This window comes from Haliotis asinina, chromosome 9 (assembly GCF_037392515.1).
Source record: "Haliotis asinina isolate JCU_RB_2024 chromosome 9, JCU_Hal_asi_v2, whole genome shotgun sequence".
Taxonomy (NCBI): Eukaryota; Metazoa; Mollusca; class Gastropoda; order Lepetellida; family Haliotidae; genus Haliotis; species Haliotis asinina.
The window spans coordinates 46,629,528-46,651,956 of NC_090288.1; the positions used below are offsets into that span (position 1 = coordinate 46,629,528).

Consider the following 22,429-nt stretch of genomic DNA (forward strand, 5'->3'; position numbering starts at 1 on the left):
TCTGACTCTGGACTACACAATCCAGTGATCAATATCATGAGCAGCGATCTACACATTTGGAATGCGATGACGTGTCAACCAAGTCAGCGAGCCTGATCCGATGCCGTTAGTCGCCTGTTACGACAAGCATGCGTTACTGAAGATCAGTTCTAACCCGCGTCTCCACGTGTTTACCAGACGAAGAAAATCTATCATCCAAAGCTGTGTTCCACAGGAGATATAGCTTGTATGAGATCAGACGATATCTCCGGGGCAGTAGATTTTGCACAATCATGAACGTAATGAACTTGATGACATCACAGTGTTATGACATCGTTGCACCGCAAGTCTACAACTAGTGCTGTGTTCAGAGAAGTACATTTTTGATTGAAAACTAATGAAGAATGATTTGGGATGATAAATAGAATCTCACCCTCGTGTCTAGTTATATCAATTATATCAACACTCGTTGACAAAAGTGAAAATTTGTTACTTTATCATCTCGTGTTGATATATTTGATATCAGTAGACACTTGGGTGAGATTCTCTATATGTTTCCGGGACGAATCTTGGTTTCAGAGATTTGATTTAAGGGAGGCAACTGTGCAGAGCATGGATTTTCCAATTCAGGGGAGAGCTCCCAAATAGTCTCGCAATGAATATGTTGTGATGTGCATCGCTTTTTCCCAGCGGTATCAACTGAAAAAAAACATTACCTTATATTTTTTTGCAAACATCAAAAATGTTTTCATGAATACGGCACGCGACATCTGCGTCAAACAACATAAACACGTTCAGAGTCATTGCCCTTGCATTACAATTAGAATACTGATACTGTAATGTAGTGTAAATACTGTAATGACATCATTCTATTGAATCTGGCATGCAGTTTGGCATTCAACAATGTATGTATAAAACAATATTATCGAGGTACAAACTGGCCCATTCCGTAAACATCTGACACCAATTATAAACAAATATTTTAACGTTGCTGAAATTCATGTTTAACGCGGCACTCAGCATTATTTCAGATATATGACGGTTGTCTGTGTATAACCAAGTCAAGACAAGAAAAATGCGTTTCACACATCCATCCAGGACAGCCCATGCTGCTAAAATCATCGGTCGCCACGCCGAGATCCATGCTCGATTCATCAAACGGGTGCAATGCACCCATTTCTCCTGTCCCTCCCAGTGTTATTGCTGAAATGTTGCTAAAACGGCGTGAAACTAGACCCACTCACTGGTCGTGACGAGCGAGCACGACAAAGCTACACCACCCCTCCCCCACCTATCCACCCTCAGGGTAAGAGGACGAGCCTGCATGCGGGAGTATGTACTGTCAGAGTACGGACATGCCAGCGACCTAATTAACTGAAGTCCGCTGACAGTTGAGCTGACACATGAGTCACGTGACACGTGTATAAACTGCGGTGGTGGCATGTGCCATGGGAATGAAGTCAGTCATGCAGAAATCGAAAAGTTCCTGTTTAAACTACAAAACACAAGCGCTCTTTAACTAAAGGATGCGCCGACGGCAACACAGCCACCTACACCTAACATCAGTCACACATTTTCGACAATACTTTTTCCTGTTATATGCATTGGAGTTTATGCACGCCCTTAACGTTCCTACTGATGCAATGAAAATATTTATTATCCATTAGAATTGTCTGAATTCGGTAGTTAAAACTTTGAGGCAACCGGCGAACATTTGCCATAGTATGGAATGTGCACAATTGCTCCGTACATCTAAAACTGTCGCACGCGGTGCTGTCGGTGTATTCCGAGCTGTATCCAATCAGAAGTTGTGCGTAGGATATTCGTAACGAGCGCTCCAAGGTGGACACAACTCTATTGGGTTCTCTTGAAATAATATTCGGCACACAGTCTATTTACTGCAACGTTGCATTCGAACATTTCATATTGTATTGTAAATGCGTTATTGTTTTCTTTTCTTTTCATTGATTTTTGAGGTAGTTTCCCTGAGGCTGATTGTTAGTATAAATATTTTTTTAAAGAAGTGTGGTGTGACATTGTGCCTTTAAACAAAATTAACCAAGCGCATCATGCGACAAGGTGACATTTTTTACCATTTGTCCCACTGTCGTGAAGTAGCGTCATAGTGAGTTATGATACTTTTGACTTGTGTAAACACGGCAATTACTCTTCAGAGATTTCTTCATAATAGATTCATCCCACCTTACGCTGGCAGGCTTTGGGAGGCTTTAAACCCTCGGTTAACTGACTTACTCATATTTACAAACTGGTTGTAGTGACCCTGAAGATCTGGTCAAGGTGAACGCGTGTTTTGATGTACAACGCGTCCTTGTGCTAGCCCGTTATCTACACACAATCCACCTTCGTTGTGCGCCATCTTTTTCTGACTTAATTATATTACTTAAAACAAGCATATCTGGTTATAGTGACCCTGTAGGTCAGGTCAAGGTCAACGCTTTGTGTAACGTAACGTCCTTTTGAAAGTCCGTTTTCTAAACGCAACCAACCTTCCGTGTGAGTCATTTTCCTCTGGTTAAATTGTATTACTTTAAACAAGCACTAGGTCATCCCTCGCTACGACATCCTCACTGGACGTGCCATCGGGTTTAGGATGTCAACATGCCTGGTGTATGGGACGACGGTACTATAACTTAAGTACGGTACTCCAACTTAAAATACCCGTTCCCTAATATTTACATACGTACATTTTTAAGTGTATACATCTTTTAAAACAACAGACACAAGAGATAGGAAAAAGAAAAAGAGAAAGGAACGCAATTTATGTAATCACACGAAACATTTTGATTGTTGAATTTAAGTTTGCACACATTTAAAAACGTATTCCTTCTGTTCAGTGGTCATATCAGGACTTCCATATAACATCAATGACAGTTTGACTGGAGAGTCTTGTTTTGCAATACTTTTTAGATTTAACATTAATATCTCTCTTTGAATGTTGTACAATTTACACTCCAATAGGAAGTGATGAACATTTTCACAAGCTTTGCCACAGTAACAAGAGGCAGAATCTTTCATTTTGAAACGATACAGATCATAACTTAGCTGACTAGACATATATCTCAACTTTGTGTGTATAATATTAAGTTTTCTAATTCCACACGAGTAATATGACGGAGCTACAGGTTGTTCCCACTTCAAGTACGACTTGAAACTTTGCAATGAAGGTTGATTTCTTTCGGTTTCAGGAATATTATTCCACATTCTTACAGTTGATGGAAAAAAGAATCATACGAAAGTCTTAATCGTGCAGAAGGGACGATAATATTATTGGCATCCCTAAGGTTATGATTAGATCTTGATCCCACACTATCGGGAGTAATATCTTTTAAGTATACAGGAGCCAACTTATTTTGAATTCTATAGAATAGACAAAGTTTTCTTCTTTTTCTTCGTTCATCCAGCCTTTCCCATCCTGTCTCATAATACAGAACTTGCCGTGAGGTATATCTAGGTAGACCCGTTACTATTCTGGCAGCTTCTAACTGAATTTTCTCTAAGTTTTCTTTCTGTTGTACAGTACAACCATCCCACAATTCACAGGCATATTCAAAGTGTGGTCTGATAAATATCTTAGAGATAGTGTCGATTGATTTCTGTTTAGTAAGTATTTCAGTGTCCGCATTGATCTTGGAGTAACATTTGAGGCAAACGGCAATTGGTTTTGTCACACTTACCAAATTGTCAGGTCGTGCTCCAAAATGATATTTTGGTAATGATATTTTGGAGCACGACTTGATAATTTGGTAAGTGTGACAAGACCATTTGCCGTTTGCCTCAAATGTTACTCCGAGATGTTTACGATTGTTTACAAAATTGAGTTGCTTCCCGTCAAAAAAATATAATCAATTGTTCAGTTTCATCAATCGTGGAAAACAACACTGCTTTGGATTTTTCAGGATAGTGTGAGACCAGTCAGTTTTTGCTCTAGCTATATAATATGATTAAATTAGCATTCAGAGAAGTTTCAATTTCTTTGAAACTTTACGATGATTTTCCAAGCGAGGTGTCGTCAGCAAAATGTCTTGTTACACAATCTAATTTATCAGCAATATCATTAAAACAGACCATGAATAAGAGGGGTCCCAATACTGATCCCTGTGGGACGCCAGCTGTTAAATACCTGGGCTTGTATATAGCTCCGTTTACGAAGACGTGTTGATTGCGATCACTTATATTACTCGATATCTATTGTAAAAGCTGGCCTCTAGTACCATACATCTCTAATTTACGAATGAGTCCCTTGTGCCACACACGATCAAAAGCTCTGAATATATCGCAAAGTACCACACAATATTTTCTTTGCTGTTGTAGGATGTACAAATATGATAGTAAAGTTCAATTAATTGATGGACAGTTGAGTGACCTGCTTGAAAGCCTGATTGATACTTATACAAAAGTTTGTTAACAAGAAAATAGTTATACAAGTGTTTATATAGCACTCTTTCGAACAGTTTTCCTATACAACTTATAAGTGACATAGGTCTATAATTGGAAAAAATAGAGTGATCACCTTTCTTATACAGCGGCATGACATATGCACGTTTCCCTTTGTTTGGATACACACTATATTGCAATGATAGGTTAAACAGTAACCACGGGAGTTTAGATAGGGAATCAACGGTGTTCTTTAATAATTTATGACTTATTCTAACAGGCCCTGAGGCTTTACTTAGGTGTAAACTCTTTATAACATCATATATTTGTTCTCAGAAATTACTATTTTATCTAACTGCATATTGGTCCTTGATGGAAAATGTGGTAGTGGTACATCTTTATCATCCAAACGACATATTGATTCGAAACATGGAAAAAAGATCAGAAACTATTGAACTATTTAAAACTCACACCTTCAGTGAAACATATGCATGGCTCCACGGACTTTAGTGGGGTGTTATTCTGTTGCTCAGTCTTGCAAAGAAAACGTAAAAAGTTGTTTGCGGTAAATCAATGGTATGCTTGAAAAAATGAATATCTACTTTCAAACAACTTTGACAGCACCTACTTTCATCTTTCCATGATACGGCCCATATTACAACGAAGGTTTATTCACAACCTTGTTTAGTTTCTGCATTCAAACTTCGGGCTAGTGAATTATTTTGTGGGCTAGTTCAGGCATAGCTAGCCACACTGGCTACCAAAATCAGGAAACGCTGCAGTCATTAGATTATCTGGCCTGTTACAAACCCTCGCTGACATTGTCCAAAACCAGGAGAGTTTGCCAAGTGGATGAATAAAGGTCATGAAGTTCCGAGCTATATTCATTATTGCACATACAATTTTACTAGCCAGTACGTGATTTTACAGAGTAAAGTATAGACTTCCCTCGATACTAGGTGGGGTAAAAGCAAATACCATCACAGCACGACCGGAGATAAATCTTCACACCTATTCTCTTGGCAATTCGGGAGGTGTACTAGCGCCAACACGCTCCTCGTCATGCTCAAGACCGCGTTCGATTTCCCACATGGGTACAAAGAGTGAAGTCCATTTCTGGTGATACTGCTGGAATATTGCTAAAAGCAGAGAAAATTCTTACACACCAACTCCATAGAATCAGCCACAGATATCCAAACATGCATATGCACATGCAGCAGGCCGTCGTGTAAGTAAGTCAATGCGACTTTTAACCGTGACAACGTATGGTATGGATTTACAACTTCTTCAATATTTACACGGCGTACATCATTAAATATTAAAGAGGTTGTAAATACACAATGTAAGTTGTAATGTTACCTTCCAATTTCTCAGTACCTGACGTAAAACCACCTTCTGTTCCCCACCTTACATGACATATCATTCAAATAATATAAATGCTGAAAAGAAATGTCACTGATAGCGATTTCCTGAAGCACGCACTTTAATTCACTCTCAGTAACAATCAAGCAGGAGATTTGACTTCAAACTTGACAATCATGGTTGACACATTTTCAGGAATCACATTTAGAGTTCACACAAACAAAATCACCAGAAATGGTATCATTAGGATACCCTAAAGCCGGTACTGTGTGTGGTCTCCATGTAAGCCCTGCATCATCTGTACATGAAATGAATTAGCCAGGTGAAGAAGGATATGGCTCTTGGGTCCATACTTGTGCCTGAAGTGCCTGATGGAGTCCAGTCACAATTGTCGTGCTTGGTAGGAGGTCATCCGGTCTTCTCTGAACCTCGTCCCAAATGTGTTCTATTGGACTTAAATGGCCAAACTGACTGTATGCTATCGTTGGGTTTGGGTGCCATGTTGTGTTTGGAAATCAAATGTTGCTCTGGCAATGTGGGCACGAGGTTTGTTTTGCTGGAAGATGTGATTTCTGTAACGTCGTTTTGTGACGTTTCTCTTGCGGTTCAGTATATATCATCATCTTAGTGTTAACAGGTCCCACGAAGAATGCACGTAAATCCCATTTCATTCACATTATATTGCATTGTCCGTCATTTTAATCTTATTATATATGTCCTTTTAACGAATGTCTACATTGTACCCAAAATGATTTACATGTTAACCCAACTAGAGTCCATGCAGTTAGCAACGGTACTGTAAGTTCTCAAGGTCCCGAGTATGGTGATCTACCTTCAGGTATTGGTAACCTATAGCCTTGCAGTTATATTGTATTGTACTGTATTGTAATAAATGTTTTAATGCTTACATGCTACTTTTAATTTTCTTTCTGAGATAACCTACTTATTTCACTGTCCTTTGTTGATGTTGATGTTGATGTTGATGTTACGAAATAGCTTTATTTATCATTAAGCATATATTGTTAGTCATGATGTCAGTGCAGTATTGCTGATGTGACCCTAAATTTTAACTCACTCGCTTATTTTTGCTATAGGATATATGGTTATACTCACACTGTCTAGATACTGCATAAACATTATTGAAGACACTCCATGGTTGTTCTTCATTCTAGGGTAGAACTTGCATCCCTCTCCTGGATGACCGGTATACATGTCAAATGGACAGTCGCCTTTAGTGCGCTCGCTTCGCAAAACCCCTTGCACATCCGTGGAGCATCTGTTAATGTAACATTGATATATGTACCCACAGTAAGTGCTGGTAAAGTAATATGATCACAAACTAATTTAACTGTGAAACCATCGACTTTGATGCCCTCCACAAACTCACATAACTTTGATGCCTTTGATGAATTAATAAACGTTTGATGTCGTGAACTATCAAATTATACTTTGGTGCCATCGACATAGTAATATACCTTTGATTCCAGCGACAAACTAATAGAGTTAACATCATCGACAAAGTAATGAAACTGTGATGACATCGACATGTTCGTTTTTGTGCTATGTGGTTTCCAGCGAAGATACGAAATCCAGAATCGAACTAATTATCGAGCTGAATAAGTGCAGTCTGCTGTCAGCGTATTCTACATTGACCATTTCGGTCCGTCTGTCATATGCTTTGAAGAAAACTGGTCTTCATATTAACATACAATGTCAGATATATAAATAATCGACATATAAGTTGTTTTAAATAATTATACACTGTTTCCCTAAGTTTTTGAATATTCTATATTTATGTGCATAATGCATTTTGGGGGACATGTGTATTATTTTATTTATACAGTATTAGTATTTATATAGTATTCAGTATTTATGTCAAATGTATATACTATTCAGTCACTTAGTCTCCACATATATATATACCTAATGTACTTACCGAGGACTTTTTAAAAAGTACTTAGACAAATATTTTACACCCTATATGTACACAATGGGGAAAGATAAAGATCACAAAATAATCGGGCTCCCTCTTCACGATATTTAGAGTGGTGAAGTCCAGCGAACAAACTCATCCACACCAAGACATGTCAGCCCACCTCAAGTGAACTCGAACCATTCCTAAATATCACAAAGAATGGCTAATTAATGGTGTCTTGTGTCGACCATGAGTGGCACCTAATGGCATGATCCGTCATCTGAACACAAAGTTTATGTCTCTTGTCCATCATCATCCTGTCCAGAACCTTGACCAAGTAACCTTAATTAAGGTGTGTCCCTTATGGGATATATTTTTCCCATGATTCACGTCCAGTTGTGTCTGCCGGACATATACAACCAGGAAGCTTAACATTTTATGCGTTTTCTAGACAGGAGAAAAGTCGGGTTCAAATTCGGCACAGTCATAGGATATGATGCTATGTAATATGCTAATAAGATTCTTACACACGGCGTCTATATTGCTTCCCTCCTCACCAATATACATAACGACTAGCTATGGAACAAGGGGTACATTTGTGCCAAATAATTCTATTATTGCAACCCAAAGTATGATTAATTTGTTGGATAGAACAAATATGAAGGTTACTAAATCTGTTGCAGTATATATAAAAATGTATTTAATCCAAATTCCTTGAATAAAGAGGAGGAAAAATAAAACACATCTAAAATTACAGGAACGGCAAAGATCTTCTTCTAACCTCGAAAAAATACGAATTAACATTTCAAATATTACTTAAATAAGAAAGTCTACAGTATTTAATTTTAGAGGAGAACCATTTTGAATTATGAGTATATTAAGTTGGTGGTAGAAACAATATATTTCCACTTGAAGAACTCCATCAGTCTTGTTAAACGTGACGATAGACGTGTTGCAGTTTGTCCCCTCTGCCACAAGAGGTGTGCGTTGTTTATCTCCTCCTCGTTACATGAGACACACCTCACATTAATGTCATAAGCTATGTTGAAAGTGTTTTGTATGTATATCATTTTTCTATATTCTTCCTTGAAATAAGGGGCATTAAAGTGTAAAAATAGACATAAATCGTTAATTTTATGAAGAAAAGATCCCCGCCTACATAAAACTGACAGGGATATGTCACCTACGCATAACTGTGATTGAGTACTTAAAATATTAGGTTCAGATTTGATTTTGTTTTTAAATTCGTTTCCTGCATAAGGCATATTTTGATATAAATATCACAGTGTTTCCCGTGTTTCTGAAACATGGTTATAATCGACCCTCCTTAGTGTAGACTATATGGATCGGGTGGTCAGGCCTTGTCTTTGTATCCCCATTAAGTAAATCGTTGTTCACGACATAAGTCACTTTGATGCTTTCAATAATATAATCATACAATGATGCCATCGGCAAACTAATAAAATCTTGATGCCATCGACAAACAATAATAACTTAGACATCGACATTGACAAACTATCATAACGTTGATGCCAGTGACAAACTAATAAAAGTAAAAATACCCAAAGACCCAGGTTCAAATCCCAGACGTAGCATAGGATACTGTGTCCTAATAAGAGTTTTTAGCTAGTATAGTTTTACTACTACTAGTTTTTACGCCGCACTCAGCAATATTCCAGCTATATGGCGGTCATGATAAGATTCTGAAAAGGAACGCCTTTTACATTTCAGTCCTCACCATTAAGTAAATCGATGTTCATGGTATCTTTCAGTCAACTGTCTCGACTAGATATGGCCATCATTCTCTGCACCACTGGAGCTTAACAACATACGCTAAAACAAGTCTCACCTGACAGGCTCCCACTTGCCAGCGTGTCGGTAGAAAGGAGTGTCTTGAGGGTCAATAGGATACTCGTCAAACAATCCCCACCGTAGATGTGCCCATTCATGGACCAAAGTCTTCTCTGAAAACGGAGTGATTGAGTTTAGTATTAGGCCGCACACAGTAATATTCCAGTTATATGGCAGCGGTCTGTACATAATCGAGTCTGGACCAGACAATCCAGTGATCAACAGCAGGAGCAATGCTTTAGGCATATGGGATACGATGAATTGTGTCAAGCAGGTTAGCAAGCCTGAACACCCAATCCCGTTAGTCGCCTCTTACGACAAGCATAGGTTACTGAAGACCAATTCTAACCCATATCTCCACGGGACCACTGAAAATAGCATCATATGGCATGTGGTTGTATACTCGCAATATTGTCAGAGGTGCAGAAAGTGTATTTATTGAATGCGCTCATGAAATGTAGGTTGATATACTTGATATAAGTTAGACCACTTTGTTCGAACCATATAATCGTTGAAACAATTCGTAAGGTGAACCTGATCTCGACACAAAGTGCCTGAAAAGGCAGGTGCGATTTTACATTTTAACGGGCTCACTCACTCTAAACTAGGTGCAAGGCAAGTTTCAAGCTACAAATTAATTATTTTGCCCTGGGAGCAAAATTGTCATTGATGTAAAAATAAAAGTCACATATAAGATGATTATGTCAATTGTTGTCCGATGTTGTCATGAACTGTTTTCACGTGAGGTCCATGTGTCACATATTGTTTGCTTTACGACTTACTAGATGCCAATACCGTTGTAAAACCTGAAAACGTAATCCAGTTAATCCACGCCTACAGACGTCTGTGATGCTATTGGCTGTTTTTGTCAGGTGTAATTGAGAAACTACCGACACATTTGACATTTAGTGATGTTTATTCGTAAACGAATAATGCAGTGAGGCGAAATAGACTTTACGGTCGTTTTAAAGATTGCTGATCTTGCATGCAGGTGTGCTTAAGCGTGTGAGTGCGTCTGTGTGTGCGCATGTGTGCGTTTGGGAGAGGGAAAGAGCGAAAGCAATAGAGAGGGAGAAAGAGAGAGCAGCACCTTGCTGCAGTTTGATATGGTGCCTTACTCGGACACTATTCTGCATACAGACAAGGCAGTGCTAACATAACAGTGTCACAGACATTCGTGCAAAGCATCAAAAGCGAAACACCATGAATCAGTTACTATAACAGTTGATTTTGGTGTCGACTGGGATCGACACAGTGACTTTACGCTCTCCGGGAGACGTCCCTCCTACGATACCACAGAGACGGCATGTTTAATTGAAATAACATTGGATGGTGGACGATTTTGGTTATTGGGGCAATCGATGGATTCTTTGTGCATATGTCTTCAACTGCTGATCAGCTACTTTCATGTTCAGTCACGACATGATAGAGGAGAGCCAACCGGTTAAAAGATAAATTTGCTGAACTTTATTGTACCGTTATAAATAGTTATTAAATATATAAACCGGTCGTTGCACTTGCGTCGTAAGACTTATAACCTCGGGCTTAAGACATTTGTACGGAAAAACAACATGGACGGCAATTAATGTAAAACACAAAAATGCCACGTTTCAAACGTGTCGTCACAAGACACCGTAAGGTCTGCTTTAGAACAGTCGTTAGAGAATTCACACGTCAATCCCAAATTCCCTTTGCTCACAACAGATTCGTTTGGAAAATCTGTGTCTCACTGGAGCGACAAGACATATTTGTTCCAAGAAGTATTTGAAATCTTACAACCAATTCACAGGGTGGCATAACATACGTAAATAGGAACTGAATTTAATTAGAAAACGATCTCCCCAAAATTTGACAATGTAGCTCTATAAAAGCATTTGATTTATGAACTTAATGTGATGCATTGTATCATTCTTCTAACTATTATGAAAAAATATCAACAATAAAATAATAATAATAATAAAATTTATAATACACGCCTCAGAAAACGGGATGGACAAAATCCCCGTAAACATCAGTCATTTCAGGAGCGTGTTGTTCAGGACCAGAGCGCAGTCAATTAGCTGGGTCAATAACCTTTTTAGTATACACTCAAAAACCGTCGTGTCGAAGTAGAAGAGATCAGTGTAAGTGCTTCGAGGTATCCGAAGTCCAACAAAATGATGATTAATAAGGTACACACAGGAACAAAGTTTATTATGTCGAGACAATAAAAATTCGACACAAACATATTTGACTGCATACAACTCGCATACTCTTTACCTGGTAGTCCCCATTTGAATGTCACTTCGTCATCCAGGAGGTAGGATGGGGTCAGATGTATGTACAATCCCTCCTCTCCACAAGTAGCATACTGTTTGACGTACGGCGCTTCTCCGTAGGCAGGGTTGGCCTTGTCGATTATGATCTGTGCATGGTTAACGTCGGCGTCGGTGGCGCTGTCGTAGTGAGGTAATGATGTCCAGTTCTGGGGAATCACTACCACAAAGTCACGAAAGTATATTTGGTTCTTTGTTGCCCGAAACAATGATTGTGATGTCATTGTTAGATATTGCTGAAAGAAAATGAGATTTCATAGTTAGTGATTGAGTGAGGTTAGTTTTACGTCGCCTTTAGCAATATTCCTGCAATATCACGGCGGGGAACATCAGAAATGGGTTTTTCTCATTGTACCCAAGTTGGGAGTTGAACCCGGGCTACTCTATTGCCCTATTTCATATCAAAGATTTCATTACAGAAAATGCATACACATATTTATCACCGCGGGTTATCTGGATGGGAGTGAGTCAGTGAAAATAGTTTTATACCGGTTATAATAACTGTCCTTCAGTATCACGGAAGGGAACAACAGAAGATGGTCTTCACATTCTACCCATGAATAGAGTCGAACCCGGGCCTTCAGCGAGGTGTACGAACGTTTCAACCACTTGGGTATCCTATTTAACTTCGAAAAACTTTATTGTCATTGGTCAAGTGGTCTAATTAGGTGGTTTGTTTGACCGTGTGTCATCATTTTGGCAATATCGGATTGTGTGTACAAGGCTGTTTAATTGCTGGCTGTTGCTGAAGAAGGCATAAATATAACAGAGTGACTCAGCAGTATTCTATCTATATATGGTGGCGGTCTGTAAATAACCGAGTCTGTGCTAGGCAGTCCAGCGATCAACATTATGATCATCGATCTGCGCAACTGGGAACCGATGAGATGTGTTGTACATTGAGACTACCTCTGTGGCTTCATGTGATATAAGACATTATGTCTATTTTCATGTCTGACATACAGACCTCTGGCACATGACATATTGTTAGTTTATACTGTTTATCAAATACTGACAGTAGATGTGAGTAATATGTGTCTATTGTTGATACTAAGTAGATCATCATAGTGACAGGGTTTGACAAATCATAATTGTCATGAGTCTGTGTCCTGGAGGGCAGGTGAAGGTAAATCAGTCCATCACAGACACGAAGGAATCTTTCTGGAAGACGATCGCGCGTCCAGTATTAATGTGTCTGTATTCTGGAGGGCAGGTAAAGGTAAATCAGTCCATCACAGGCACGAAGGAAACTTTCTGGAAGACGATCGCGCGTCCAACCCAAAACATTTCCAAAAGCGTTTGGTAACAATAAGGACATTCTACTGTCTTGATACGTCGGGTTTAGGCTGGGGACTCTTGAAGGTAAACCTTGGAAATTTTACCCATTGCATCTATATGGTATGCCCTGGTGATGTACGAGGTTTCTTAGTTGCAAATCTACTAATGATCTGCGAATTGGTCTTCAGCAACTCATGCATCTTGTGAGAAGTGCAACGGGAGCACCTGATTTGGTTGACACATGTCAGTGTATCCCAATTACGTAGATCGATGCTCGTCAATCACTTTATTGCCTGGTCCAGACTTGTTTATGTACAGACCGCCGCCATATAGCTGAACTGTTGCTGAATGCGACGTAAAACTAGACTCCCTCACTCAGTCTTACCAAGAAGAAACGGTCAACTCAAGTCTAAACACTGAAAACCAGGATTCGATTGTCCACGTGGGTAAAGTGTGTGAAGCTCATTTCTGTTGTCCCCCGTAGGTATTTTGCTAGCATATCGCTTAAAGCGGCATATTTAACCTAAACTCTGTCATTCATTACAGATGTGGTCAGACAGGTCAAAACCATGAATCCATTCTTGAGGCACAAAGTTATATGTCTATTTATGGCGGACCCAGTACGAACGGCTGGTGTGTTTTGGAGCCTTCCAAAACAATTTCTGTACAAGAAGTTGATCCTTGCATCCCACAAAACCCTTCTGCCCCCTATAATTTTTGAACGACGATATGAGGCTTCCAATAGAGAGCGTGGAGACTCTATTTTGTGTATTTAAGCATGATTGGGGGGAATATATTTTAGGATTAAGGAAGTGTCTCGAGATTGAGTTTCTGCAATCTTTGCCGAAACAGGGGGGAACGTCGGCATCATCACACTGAAATTAGTTAATAGATGAGACTGCACCCGGGGAAACAGTTTCCAATAAAGACTTAGAGGGCTGTACTGAATAGGACATTCTAACAACTCTTTTGCTATATTACAAAACCACGGTTGTGTTCTCATGCAGTGAATGACGTTTATCACGGATTTATGGTACTTCAACGTTACAGACATCGGGTACAGACCAAAACTGTTTCCAGAACCATTCATTAGAATAGTTTGTCGTGACAACCATTGTCCTTTGACTCGAGTTACTTGCTTTTAATAATTTGCGAATTAATTAACGTCATTACTGAAATTCATTTCATAACGTTTGAAAACAAGTGAATGTCAAGGTCGAATAGAGGGAGGACGTACGAGATATGACGGTGATGGATCTAACATCAAACACGTGCTTAAACTTCAATGCCACGGATATGAACATGACATGACTGTCAATCAGTTGTACATGACTGACAAGGAGGGGTGTAGCAAATAGCTGAAATTGTTTCTTATACCAACAAGAGCATTCTTATCCTCAACGCTCACGTGTTGACGTAATCACGACTAAGTACCCCTGTCACGTTTTTTATGACAAACACATGTCATCAATCATGTTACACTATACCTTTGAAATATTTGATTATTCTCCCCATGAAACAAAGGTGAATGCATTTTAACGATTTGTTATGGGGGATGTTACACTAGATTTGAGCACATAAAAATGTAATGATGAAGTTCTATTTTATTTTTTTTTTTTAAAAAAAAAAAAATTTTGTTGTCAAATTTTAGCGAAATTTGTGGACGTGTGTCATACATGATATCATAATATGGGAATTTGGAAAAAATGTTACGTAACTGAGGACAGTGCAGGCAGAACAAGATGCAGTCTTAGAGGCACACTACGATCGTATCACACCACACTTTCCTAAAAATCAGTATTGCATTGTTTTCTCATACATATTAACCATAATCTGTTTGCGGTAAAACGTACCGATGAATTTCACTTTAAACAATGATTTGAATCAAATGACGTGAAATTAAGATTGTGAATCCTCATAATTGTACCTTGTCAGCTGAAACTTTAAATCTTAGAATTTTTATTTAACTTTGGAAACAGGCTGTTTAACAAACGATCCTAGTTTCAAATCGCTTATATTGACTTGTATTACACGGGTGTAAGCGCAGTAGTTGGAAGAATGAAACACGTGCGATACGTGATGAGCGTTACCTTAGACAAAACCCTCTGTGTTCTCGGTGTTTCATTTAATGTGCATACCCCCTTGTAATACCAACCAATATAATACCGACTTAAAACACTGATCTTTTGTTAAAACAACTTTTATCCTAAGCTGAATAAAATTCTGAGATTTAGAGCTTCAAATGGTAAGGCAAGCTTATGTGGATATCATATAATATATTCCAAGGTCAAACTATGAAATTAAAAAGTTCGAAAGATTTCATGCAACGTTGCATTAATCGATCGTCGCGCCTTCTACCAACCGAGCTTCATTTCACACGAGCCATGTGGACGCTCGTTACGAATATCCTATAACTCTAGCCAGTTCGGCAACGACCATTAGCACATAGTGCCACAATTTTCGATCTGCTGAGCGATAGTTTACATTCCGTGTGGCAAGAGTTATGTTTGGAAGCTGTTCACCTCGAAGTTTCAATTATCGATTTCGTAAGGGATAATTAGTCTTTTACTGCATCAGTAGGAAGCTAAAATGAGTGTATAAACCCCCATATATATTATAGACTACAACTGTGTGAAAAAGTGTGACATTGTGCCTTCAAGGACAATCCAACCTCAGACATGTCATCAGTTAGATTACACCATTCTATGACTGATAATCACAGACATTTATTTTGTTTTGTTGGTTGTGCTCACACTAACTCAATCTACTTCTAAGCTGACATTAAATGAAAGTACAATTAAAAGATTGGCTCCTGATGTGATGTCATTTAAACAGAATAATTATATGTAACATCAAATTTCTATTCATGCTACTGAAACACATTATAAGTGACACAGGGAAACAAATTTCAGCGCCTTGAGCAAGCACTAGTTGCATGGATATGTGCGCTATGAAAATATCCAATATTAAAAAACAATAAATAATGTCAATGTGATTTTGGCCGTGGTCTCTAAATGCAGGTGCTTTAGAAGTTATTTTTTTGTCGCGTTATAAGAAGAGGAAAATGCAAATTGAAATGTGTTTTAATGTACACAGTATGCGTGTTCTTCTTTCAGAGAATCCCGTGGGGGTCCGGTTTGGAACTGATCTTCAGTAACCCATGCTTATCTTTAGAGGGACTAACGGGATCGGGTGGTCAGGCTCGCTGACTTGGTTGACACATGTCATCGTATCCCAAGATCGATGCTCATGCTGTTGGATTGTCTAGTCCAGACTCGATCATTTACAGACCGCCACCATACAGCTGGAATAATGTACGGCGTGAAACAATTAACTAGCCTTCCAGAGACAACCATGCAACGGACGAACGACGGACAAAGTCATCACCTTTTTTCTAAATATTCTTCTAACATAATCCAACCCGACAAACAACGCTCTCAACACATGTGTCACGATCCTGTGTTTAAATCGGGTGTTTGTAATGCTCTACAACAGTTATTACACTCTTCCGAGAGAGGATATTTTATGACATCAGGTTTGTTCGCACGTTATTCTAAAGTGAAAAATAACGCTTTCTTGCGTTGTTCATATCACACATAAATACGCATATGGAGTAATACAGACACACCGACGTTCATAAAACATTAGTGGTACAATGACCTCGGGACGACGTGGAGAAGACGGGTCATTAAGAGACATGTAAGTATGATCTACTGCGGAATATTGAATATGAAAACACCTTGTCATAATAAGACCAATCATAAGTATGATAGATCTGCGAATGGCTGGGGGTTAGATGATACGTCACCAATCAGCAAAAAATGTTACTTTGTGTGTGAGTGGATTTAGTTTTAAGCTGCTTTTAACAGGCTCGAAGACTGATTTGGCACATGGTATCTCAAATGCGCAGATCGACGCTCAGGATGTCAGTAAGGCTCGATTATTTACAAACAACCGTAACAGAACTGGAATTGGTGACCTCGACAATAAACATCAAACACAAAACTCTGAAAGCTCAAAAATATATACAAGTGAAGCGAAGAGACAGAGTACGTTTGAGATTGACATTTTATGTGACTGTTGGGTTTTGAACAAATTTGCAAAGATTCATGAATTAATAGAATGAACATCAACTGCAACGTAAACGTGTTGCCATGGACAATATTATCCCCGGTATGACAATATCCTTGGCAACGTGGCTTAAGGTTGACATTTAATTTTAAAAACAAAATAATGACACTATCAAACTTCAAAGACATATAGTTCGAGGCAGCCGACTGTCTGAGAAAGAGTAATTGAGGTAAATAACGCTATCATTCCTGAGTTATAGCCAATATATAGTTGTATCACTCTATGCTTTGACTTAATAAAGTAGCATTACCTGTTGACCCTCTCCTCCTTTTTAAATAACAACTGGTACAAAAGAGACGTGTTACAAAATGAAAGTGACATCCATAAATTCATCGGGAATTTATGGATGTCAGCTTCATTTTGTAAGGAACAAGACGCTTCAGAGTATCTTTTAAAATTCCTTTATCAGGTGACTACAAGAATTTATGGATGCCAACTTCTTTATTTTGAGTGACACGAAGCTTTGCAAGTTACGTGTAATGACGATTTCTCGCTAGTGCAATTCAGGTCGAAAATCATTCCGTCCAAAATCACCTTACTAGAATGCTTTCGGAGTTGTAGTTGGTTTTCTAAGTATTACCTAAAAAGTATCAAATAATCATTTCTGAGATATTAAAAAATTGTATTTTCGTATTTGCAAATTCCAACACCGTTTGAAAAGATAAAAGAGAATTGAAGCAAGGGCTAGGTTTTGCAGGAGTCTTGAAGGTCAATGAACAAAGCTTTAGTTCCAACTCCTTGCAGTTTATAATACGTGCTAATATACAAATACTACACGAAACCAATCGTAAAATATAATTTCGAGTTTCTTCGTAAGTACAACGCCAAGCATCACGTTATATGTCTGATTAGTCAGAGATGTACACAAGGATAAATGTCACAGGGACATAACCTCAGGACTAAAATAACCCTTGTGTTAAAATCCAGACCACATATCACGCTAAGGTCCCTCCAAATATATTAAGCAGTGGAAGTGAGACGTTCTTTAATGCCACATTTGCTGATGAAATATAATGTCACGAGAAGTTCAGATTTATTTATGATGGATAATCCATTGCAATACTGCTTGTTTTAATACATATTCACAATCTAAACTATGTCAGAGCGTTGTTTCCATTAAAAGTATATATTATTAAACTTTGTATGAAATACTAGTGTCAAAATGTTTCAAATTCCTTATAAGAAGAAAACGGAGTTGAAGTTTTATACTCTAAAACGGTTTTTAAACGAACCATTAAAACGACAAAGCGAGGGGAACATAAACCATCAACTCTTCAAGAAATATGTTCTGAATATGAAAATTAAAGGAAAATATGACGTTCCGTAGATATGATATGCGTGCATTTGACACCGTCCAGGAGTTCCAAACAATGAGTTGAATTTCATATTTATAATTCACATAAGTCAGCTTGTTTTTAATAACAATTCAATCGTAACCAGGTATTTGCTGACCGGTCGTTAGAGTCAGAGATTATCTTACACGTCACTGGGAAAGTATGTTACACAATGCAGTCACGTGACGTAATGCGTCAGTTACATGACACACGTGACGGAGTGGATGTCATTCGATTTATTCTGAACAGCTTTTTTCGTGCCGTGTGACATTATCTTCGAGGCAGTGGTATTTTCAAAAATACTGACACAACCAGGGAGCAAATTTTATCAACCAAGTAACTGTTAGAAGATACGTTTGCCTTCTTAGATTACCCCCCCCCCCCCCCCTCTTTCGACGTAATATAAGAGGTGTGAATGTATATATGTATTGTAAAATGTGTGAAGATGGTACGAATGAAAATGGTATGCATGTTTGACTTAATGTAATGCTTACTATGTAATCAGAAATGTATTAACTGATACGTATAATGTATCCCTGTACATGTTCAGCGATGTGTATTCGCTAATTATCATAATATATTGAGCAGTAACTGTAGATAAACACCTACACATTGTTCTAATCACTTTAAAGAGTCAGAACAGAAAAAATAAAAATATTACACAATTAGCAATTTAATTATATTCCTTTTCCACAAAACTGTACTATTTTATATGTGTTGTACCTAGGACGACGTACAAACCGAACAAAATATTGAATTGAACTGAAAAGGAGTAATTATCAGGGAAACAGATTATTAATTAACGTTTGACGCTAGTCAATAAGCGAAAAGACTTTACAAGAAATTGTGTCTCTTCGTCCTATATAATAATATGATACGAATAAAGTGAAGACTTCATATATATAAATTAAAACCAGGAATGTACGCTTTAACCTGTACATTTCTGCTCGATAGTATTTGTGTAACAATATGCCAAGGGTGCCATGAGGAATGCATCGCACAAACACTATGTCAGCCCATTAGCAAGCAATAAAGGACCTCAAAACTAGGTGCATCTTTTTCAAAGTTCACTTCGATAAATTCCCACCAAACAGGAATGAAACTAAAATTCCCAAGAAATCCTTTTTCTTCAAACTGAATTCATCTGATAAAATGCATCATAAAGCTAAGAAAAAAATATGTCACTGAAAGCTTGTGTACATCTTTGAATAGGTGAATATGTACAAGACTATTCGATTTCTTTATGTACATGCGTGTGTGTTTTTAGTTTGTATTGTTTCTACCAAGCACAAGGTCTTAGTTATATTACGATATACTGCTACTAATCTCGTCATAAAACCAGGAGACAGTACATCACTGGTTTACTGTCCAGTGTGATCCGTGCTGGGATCGCATATCCTCTCTGTGTTGACGAGTTCATGTATCTGTGTATGTCGACGGCATTACGTTTGTGTGTGTGCGTTTGCGTTTGTGTTTGTGTGCGTTTGTGTTTGTGTGTGTGTGTGTGTGGTTATGTGCACGTGTGTGTGTTTGTGTGTGTTGAAAGCCTTAGGTTTGCATATGTTGAAGGTCTCATGTTTGTGTGGTTGGCCTTATGTTTGTGTGTGTGGTTGACCTTATATTTCTGTCTGGTTAGCCTTGTGTTAGTGTGTATTGAAGGCCTTATTGTTGTGTATGTTGATGGCCTTACATTTGTAAAAGTGGACGGTCTTATGTTTGTGTGGTTGGCCTTATGTTCGCATGTGTTGATGGCCTCGTGATTGCTAATGCTGAAGATCGTGCGTCTGTATATTTCGAGAGGCTGATGTTTGTGTATGCGATTGACCTTAAGCTTGTGTGTGTGGTTGATTTTGTTTCTGTGTGTATAACTGTATGGCTGGCCTTATGTTTGTGTGTGTCGATAGCCTTCTGTTTGTGTTTGTGGTTGGCCCTATATTTGTAAGCGCTGACGGTATTTATGGCGTGTTATGACTGTGTGTTCAGTTGGTTTTCGGCCCGGGTTACAATTGCGCTTCGGCAACCCAGTCTTCTCGTAAGAGGCACCTGACAGGATCGGGTGACCAGAGCTGACACATGTCATGGTATACCGACTGCATGGAACGATGCACATTATGTTGATCACTGGATTGTCTGGTTCAGGCTCAATTATTTACAGACCACCTTTTGAGTATTGTTGAGTGTGGCGTTAAAGAACGATCCAGTCGCGTGCCTGTGTGTGCTTGAAGTATCATCTTTATGTCTTTTCCCCGACCATGGAGGATGAATGACTATTTTAACTGAAATGCTCACTGCATGCAAAATGACTGATCACAGCTTCTATCGATGTGTGAAGATGCCAAACCCGATTTTATCAGCTTCTGGTATACTAGTAGGTATTATCCTGTAAGAAGATTATGTTGTTATAGTTTTGTGTGTACATGTATATGTTACAGTCAGATTGTGAAATCAGCCATTTCGCGTCATTTTGTGTAACAGTAATCAATATACTTCAGTCATTTCATGAAATTTCACTTAATAATTTAATCTACAAAAGTGGATCACAGTTACAGCATCACTTATTGTCACTAACAGTTAGGACTATTGTGACATTGACTTGACGTGTTGAAAGAAGGATGGAGTTGAGTGTGCTAGGTATCTACATATGTGAGCGTTTTTCGAGTTTTTTAAAGGTGCATGATGTGTGAGTCAGTGCATGTGAATATTTTCAATGACAACTGAGAAGTCTTTGCATGAGCAGGCGTATGCAAATAAAATGTGCTCAAACCAGGACATGCATGTTATTTTGAGGCCGTCGTAAGCCACTTGACAGGTCAGCAACCTTCACTGAGGTCCACGGGAACATTCACTATGCTTGACGTGTTGGTCAACCGTTAAGTGAAGGTGACGGGTGACATCTGTTTTGTTGTCATTGACATATGAGGGTGAACGTCAACATCAACGTGCTAGGTGATTGCATGAAATGGCTTTGCAAGCCAGGATAAACGAATTATTTTATCGGCCTGCTATAAGTTGGTGACTAAGAAATGAAACACACAACTTTATGGATGGCAATATCTTATTTCGATGTAGGGTCTTACATCGTTATCACTTTTAGTTTAAAAACGATTACGAACCTCTCGAAACGTCGCTTTATGCAACAAATAAGAAGCTGTCATCTATAAAGTTGTATGTTTCATTTCCGTCTAAACAACAACCACTGTTAACTATTTTTTAGACATATTTACATGATGATAATTCATTAATAAGGACTTGGTAAAGAAATGGCGTGATTGGGAAATCGGGATGTTAGTGAGATACGGATAATATTAATGAATGTGTCTCATGATATCTACAGCCCGACTGATTGAGACCGATGAAAATTTAATAACTGCAACAAAATCAAATTGTGCACAGTCATATGGAGTTGAGAAACCAGCTCTAATGAAGTGTCTAATAAATATGTACACCAGAATTAAAAAGTGGTTTAACAAACTATCCCTATGTTTTTTATCATAATTTTATTATATGTTTTGTCAGTCTTTGCTTTTTATACGAGGGTTGCCCTACCAGTAAGTGGTACCCCCACCCCAGACCCCCCTCCCCCCCCCCCCCCTTAATAAATAGTGAGGTCATTGATTTGTATGTATGTGTATACATACTTTTATCAGGTGAGCGAGTGAATGGTCGTTACATTTGTGAATGTCGGGCGGCTACTTGTGGTGAAATATACATTCACGTTTTCGCGAACACCTGCCATCATCACTATTTGTTTTATTCATAAACATGCGTTCATGACATGTATAGAAAGGATTTCTTAGGTATGTGAAAGAATTTTGTCACTTTTATATACATGTCCCTGCTGACGTCTAGGAGTGTTCTTGATGTCATGT

General features: G+C 38.5%; 1 protein-coding gene across 1 annotated transcript in view; it reads right to left on the reverse strand.

Annotated features, from left to right (window-relative positions):
- Nucleotides 1–22,429, reverse strand: part of LOC137296864 (calcium-activated chloride channel regulator 1-like) — a 33,441-nt gene that overhangs the window by 8,500 nt on the left and 2,512 nt on the right. The window contains exons 2-4 of the mRNA XM_067828742.1: nt 11,762–12,053; nt 9,501–9,615; nt 6,850–7,012 (exon numbers count right to left, since the gene is read on the reverse strand). Of these exons, the coding sequence (XP_067684843.1) occupies nt 6,850–7,012; nt 9,501–9,615; nt 11,762–12,053 (570 nt within the window). The remainder of the gene's footprint in view (nt 1–6,849; nt 7,013–9,500; nt 9,616–11,761; nt 12,054–22,429) is intronic.